We start from the raw sequence: 6,654 nt of genomic DNA on the forward strand, positions 1-6,654 counted from the left end.
CCTTAACAGACGGGAAAACTGAGACCCAAAGGCAGTGACGTCTTGTAATGGCAAATATAGAATTGGAACCCACTTCTGGGTTGATCGGTCCTGAAAGGATAGGTTTCTGATGGGAAATCTATCCCTTGCCATGCCACTTTCCTGAATGTCGCCTGGCTCTGGAGCAAAGCACAGACATCAAAGTCTGTCTCCACCTACCCCAACTCTTCTCAGCCTCAAGGTCTGATTTGAGTCTTCCGTGCGGCGCCAGGGTAGTAATTGGGTACCAGCGCCGGCAGAAGAGGTGCTGAAAACAGCTCCCAGGGCGCTGCCTCCCACGGGGCCACCCCGCAACCCCGCCTGGAGCTCCCAGCCTTCTGAAGCCCGGCTGAGAACTGGGGCGAAGACCCTAAACGCCACTGGTTGGAGACTCCGCAGGGAAGCGTCTGGATTGAGGACGGAGTCTGGGACAAGCCCCCCTTGACAACCAGTCTAGTTCACTTGAAGGCTCTCTGTCTGACTTGACCCAACTCTTGACTCTGCTTACTCTGGGGTCTGCGACTGTATAGCACCCACCCCTCTCTGATCTGGACCTGTTTGCCTACCCCCTCTTAGGGAAGAAGTCACCCTAAGAAGATTGTCTTATCAGAGCGTTACGGCTGAGCCAGAGCTCGGCTACTCATTCATCATCAATCAGCCGGACCCCTACCCCAGATGGGAACCATCCTCCACTCTCACTTTCCCCCACACCCCGAAGTCCTCTCCAGTCAACGAAAGTGTGTGTGGAGGGGGTCGGTGGAGAATTGGGACGTTTTTCGGTGAAAAGAACCCCAGAGAAGTCAGAGGCAGCCTGGGACCGGAAGGGTGGATATGTTTCCCCCCCCCAGTACAGACGACTATCAGATTCGGACGGATTTGCCCCAATTTTGCATCAATCACTTCTCTTGCACTTGCCTTGACAGAAATAATATTGTTCTCTTTGTCTTTGCCTGGTTCCCCTTCAGTCTCCTCAAAAATGTAAAACAATTTAATAAAACATGTCAGAGCAGAGTAATGCAAAACTATGCAAATAAATGCGAGTTGCCCTGGTTTTCCGGGCTTTCTCCCCCTAGTTTTATCTGTGAGCAGAGTCTCGGGTAGAAACTCCGACATCGGTGCGTCTAGAGGAGGACGCTCGGGTCAGGGTACGCCACCTTATGCCCTGGGCTCCAGGGTGCCGACCAGACTGTGGCGGGCAAAGGGGTGGATCCGCCATGGAATGCTTCTCCTCTCGGTCCCAACTCCAGCTCCAAAGCATCCCAGCCTAGGCTCTGGGACTGGAAGGAACGGAAGCCAGGGCTTTGAGAGCTAAAGAGCTAGAGGAAGGTTTGTTTGCTCTTTGCCTTAGTTCTCCTAAGGGCCTAGAAAAGAGGTTCCAGAGTTAGGCAAAAAGGACAGAGTTCGACAGAACCTCATCCCTCATCTTGGGTGCTTTAAGAAAGGAGGGAAACTGTCTTGCGATGTCCAGAGCAGGACCCGGGCCGCGGGGCGGGGACTCCAACTCGTGCGCTACGCGACTCCAGTCTCCTGTCCTGCTAGTGGCCATTCGTGTGGGGGTGGGAGGGTAGAAGGAGGCGGACTAATCCCTTAATTACGCCGTGATCGGCGAGGCACCTGCTTTCTGCCCGCCGGTCTCCCAGGGGACTCCGGCACTGGGAGGTGGAGAGAAGGACGCAGGAAGGAGGAGGGCGCGCACGGAGGCACCGGCCGTACCCAGGCGCTCCGGCAGGACAGCGGCACCGTGGCTGCGGCGGCGCGCAGAGGCTGCGGAGGGGCTCACGGCTCCCAGCCCGCGGGTCTCAGACCCAGGGGCTGGGCCCCGAGCCCCCCGCCCGGGTCGCAGCTGGGTCGAGCCATGCTGCGCTACCTGCTGAAAACGCTTCTACAGATGAACTTGTTCGCGGACTCCCTGGCCGGGGACTTCTCCAACTCCAGCGAGCTGCTAGTAGGCTTCAACTCCTCGATGCCGTCGCTCAACAACACCTTGCTGCCTCCAGATCCCGCCCTTAACAGTGAGTACCTGCCCCTTGGGGATGTCGGATCCGGGAATGGGGCGAGGTTGAGAGGGCGGCGAGGAGGTAAAGCGAAAGCGCTCCTGCCCCAAGCTGCAGAACTCAGCGCCGAGCCGCGTAGTGGAGGCTAAGGGATAATTTGGAGCTTCAAACGTATGAGTCGAGGTATCCTCGGGAGGTCGAGAGCTTAGGAGAAGATGGCAGCCAAGTCCTTTACTTCTCATCTCCCGCAAGGGCCCCCACGCCTCCCCCAAGTGAGGAGAACTGTGGCTGGTGACAGGCAGGGAAATCCCGAGCTAAGACGGGCCTGGCCCACGGCAGGGAGGGGAGAAGTGGGGGTACCGTCGCCGGCGGGCCTCAGGCAAGCCAGACTACTAGGTGACCCACGTAGGTAGGTCACTGGGGCCATAAGTTTTCTTAGAACTCACTTTGGAAGCCCGAATGCTGGACGTGTTTGCTATGGAGGGGACCGGGCAGCGATCATTTCTAGAATACTTAAAAGTTTGTCTGTCAGTGGTGGGACTCAGACGGCCCACCCTGGTAGAGCTTCCGCAGGCTGCAGTGCTGGCGGCGAGGTCGTTAGCGCTAATTACGGTGATTAATAAATGACTCAGACAGCGCGCTTTCCCCTAGCGCGGTGGGGAAGCTGCGGGAGTGGGACTTGCCAGCCTGGGGAGAGGCCCGATCGCGCCCCCTGCTGGCCACGTTGGGAACTCCCGCTTTCCGGACACCTTTAAGGGTGGTTCCCTTCAGGCACTCCTGTCACAGGCCCTCTGTCCTTCTGTCTCTGCCTACACCAGTCTAGTAGTGACCACTGTGCTGGTGACTAGAAGGTGGGGAGAAAGGAGACGGGCAATGTGTGTTTCTGTGTGGGATACTCCAGGTGCTGGGGGAGGAGCCCCAGAGCTTCATTAGCATGGCCATTAGCTATTCATTAGGCTGCTGTCGAAGCATCTCCTGAGACCAGAAATGACAGGGAGACATTCCAGGGAAAGAGCGCCTGCAGCTGTGTCTACAGGAATTAGGGGGAAATGGCCAACCAGAGGGGGTGGTATGTATGGAAGGAGTAGACAGGGAGAGGGTGGGGGAATGAGCCCGGGTTCTGGAATCTCCCAACCCTCCTAGTTTCCCAGGAGTTTAAGCACAGTCATCTCGCTGACATCCTGGAGAGTAACTCCTTTGCTCGCTTAGCGCGTTTAGTCTTTTCAATCTTGAAAACTTAGTATGCAAGGGAGGTCGTCACATTTTGCCTCGGAGAAAACAAAGTTATAGAGGTTTTGTACCCTAATAGTTACAAAAGCAGGATGAAGCAAAACTTTGGTGATTACAGATCTATGTCTATTTCCATTACACGAGAGGGTTATATGAAGGGGGAAAAGATTATTTGGGCCTGGTAGAACCTGATCCAAGTAAAGACTGTAGGATCCAGAATAAGGTAGGGAGTGCTGGGGAGGGAAAAATGCCCTTAAATAATGGTAGAATAGCTACTTTTATAAAGTGCTTTACATATATTAATGGTTTAATATAAAAGAATAAAGATATATAAATAAATATATATGGTTTAGTATATAAGAGTAAAAATCCTGTCACTACTCCCACATTACAGATTGAGAAACTGATACTTAGAGAATTTAAATTATTCACCAATTCTTATAGCTACGAAGGGTCCAAGTCTGAGATTCTATCCCTCATGCATTTGACACCCACACTTGTGCTCTTAACCACTCACCATGCATATTTCAAAATTGGGAATGGATGGGATGGAGGAGAAGAGATGAATGAGAAACAGACTTTTCCCTTTTTTATTTGTTTGTTTTTTGAGACAGAGTCTCTCCCTTTTGCCCTGGGTAGAGTGCCATGGCATCATAGCTCACAGCAACCTCAAACTCCTAGGTTCAAGTGATTCTCAAGCCTCAGCCTCCCAAGTAGCTGAGACTACAGGTGCCTGCCTGTTTTTTCTATTTTTAGTAGAGGCGGGTCTCACTCTTGTGCTCAAGCTGGTTTTGAGCTCAAGCAATCTGCCTGTGTCAGCCTTTCAACGTGCTAGGTGGTGGCTGTGGGGGAACCTTCCAAATGGAAATGTGGAAGGGAGGAGATTAAGAAAATGACTCCCTTCCCCAGGTAGGAGAGAAACTGATCTTGTCTCCAACCAATGAAATGCCCTTCCCAGGACTGTGCCAGCGTGTCACAACCCACCCAGCTTTGTCTTCACCAGAACTTCTAAGAGAAGGGGGCAGAAAATAACACCCAATCCCACATCTGTCTGGAAGCAAGAGTTTTCTACAGATTTTAGAACAGAGTGGTGAGGGTGGGGTCAGAGGAGGTGCTGACAGATGCTGGGAGCTGTCGCCAGTTGTTCGACACCACATTATGTGAGGCTGCAGCAACACCTACTGGTCACCACTGGTTATAAATCTACTTACCATTACTGGACTGGGAGCTGAGGGTATCTGGTTATAATGGGCTCTTGGATCTTGTATCCTACACTGTGTAACGGCAGGTGAAACAGGCAGAAGTCTGTAGGCCTAGGGGAAGGCAGGAGCACATCACACCAACGAACTGATTCATGTGAGCAAAGGAAGTAGAGGAATCCCTTTTCCAGTGGCTCTCAGCCTTCGTTGACTACATAAACCAGTAGAATAATCTGTTGAAAATTATGCACCTCTCAGGACAAGGAGCTTTCCTCCCATTACCACCGCCATTTACATGTGATTCCAATGACTTTGCGGGATGCTCAGAAGCAGACAGATGATCTCAGATGTCAGAGAGAGGGCTGTTCTTAGAACCCAAGTTAAGAACCCTTTTTAGTCTCAGCCCTATCACTCATGTCTTCGCTTTTACAAGGCACCCTAGGCTGGTCTACATTCCCAGTTTCACCAGCAAGGGACCTTCTGGATGAGAAGAACCAAGTATTGTTCTGGTGCTGTTCCTGGTTATTCACTGAGCTAGGATGGTCAGTGAGCCAGAGCAGTGGGAGACTGACCCCAGCAGGACAGAAGTGTGGGTCTGTTAAAGGTGGCAGGGAGGGGTGGGTCCTGAGGTGGTCCAGAAAGCCGGCCTGGGAGTTTGTGTCCTGATTCCTTCATGGATTTGCCTGTCTAGATCGTCATCTCCTTTCTAGACTGAGAACATGGGAGCGTCTGCCAGTAAGGAGATACTGAAGCCTGTAGGGAGTGGGTGGGCAAGGATGGCCAGTAGGGGGCTCTAGCAGACGAAGCATAAAAGATGCAGCCACTACCATAGCGTTCTCTTTCCCTCTGGATGCTCTATCTCTCCCCGGAATTTCGCCATCTGTACCACCACCTGTCCCCAGGGTCAAAGGTCGGGCCGGAGGACGCTATGCCGCGTATTGTGGAGCAGCCTCCAGATCTTCTGGTGTCCCGGGGCGAGCCGGCCACGCTGCCCTGCCGCGCTGAGGGGCGGCCGCGACCCAACATCGAGTGGTATAAGAACGGGGCGCGCGTGGCCACTGCGCGCGAGGACCCGCGGGCGCACCGCCTGCTGCTGCCCAGTGGCGCCCTCTTCTTCCCGCGTATCGTGCACGGGCGCCGGGCGCGGCCAGACGAAGGTGTCTACACTTGCGTGGCTCGAAACTATCTGGGGGCGGCGGCTAGCAGAAATGCCTCGTTGGAAGTGGCAGGTACGAGTCCCGTGGTGGTAAGCTGTTTGCTTCCAGAGTTTGAGGCAGACGTGAGGGCACTGGGCAATCCCAGAACGAGCCCCAGTGATCTCGCCCCAATCAGCAACTTCTTTTGGGACCACGACCTTTGGTCACTAAAGCCCACACCACAGCCAGGGGAGGAAGTGGATCCGACTGTAAGGCTAGTGTTTTCACACCTGGGAAAGAGTTCGGTCTGCTTCGACCATCCCCTCCCCACTCAAGACAAGACTTTCCTTGTATCCTCGCCCGGTTGTGGCATCCTAAACCCTGCTCATTTTTCCTGCCCCACCTCTCACTCTCCAGTCCTTCGCGATGATTTCCGGCAGTCTCCTGGGAACGTGGTGGTGGCTGTGGGGGAGCCAGCAGTAATGGAATGCGTGCCCCCCCGCGGCCACCCGGAGCCGTCAGTGTCCTGGAAGAAGGACAGCGCAAGACTCAAGGAGGAGGAGGGAAGGATCACGGTGAGGGGCGGGGCCTAGGGTTAGGGGACAGGTTCCAAAAAAGGCAGGTTTGAATCTAAGGATCTTTAGAGGGGCGGAGAATAATGTCTTGGAGGAGATAAGGTAGGAGATTTGAGATCAGGGCACCAATTGACCGGAGACTAAGAATCAGCTATTGACTGAGAGATGAGCAGGGTAGGATGCAATTAGTATGAAAAAGGTAGGGAGCGGCCAGGCGAGGTGGCTGACAACGGTAATCCTGGCACCCTGGGAGGCCAAGACAGGTGGATCGCTTGAGCTCAGGAATTCAGAGCAGCCTGAACTAGAGGGAGACTCTGTCTCTAAAACTAGCCGGGAGTGGTGGTAGGTGACCATAGTCCCAGCTACTAGGGAGGCTGAGGCAAGAGAATCATTTGAGCCCAAGAGTTTGAAGTTGCTGTGAGCTATCTCACTCTACCAAGGGCAACAAAGTGAGACTCTGTCTCAATAAGAGAAAAAGGAAGGAGGGAAGGGGAGGGGAGGG

The 6,654-nt window shown here is 53.8% G+C and overlaps 1 protein-coding gene across 1 annotated transcript in view; it reads left to right on the forward strand.

The window, feature by feature from the left end:
• The first annotated feature begins 1,873 nt into the window (after nt 1-1,873).
• Nucleotides 1,874-6,654, forward strand: part of ROBO3 (roundabout guidance receptor 3) — an 18,612-nt gene continuing 13,831 nt past the window's right edge. The window contains exons 1-3 of the mRNA XM_012809536.2: nt 1,874-2,030; nt 5,344-5,670; nt 5,995-6,152. Coding sequence (XP_012664990.2) covers nt 1,874-2,030; nt 5,344-5,670; nt 5,995-6,152 — 642 coding nt within the window. The remainder of the gene's footprint in view (nt 2,031-5,343; nt 5,671-5,994; nt 6,153-6,654) is intronic.

The sequence above is a fragment of the Otolemur garnettii genome, unplaced genomic scaffold (assembly GCF_000181295.1).
Source record: "Otolemur garnettii isolate 467f Iridium unplaced genomic scaffold, OtoGar3 scaffold00108, whole genome shotgun sequence".
Taxonomy (NCBI): Eukaryota; Metazoa; Chordata; class Mammalia; order Primates; family Galagidae; genus Otolemur; species Otolemur garnettii.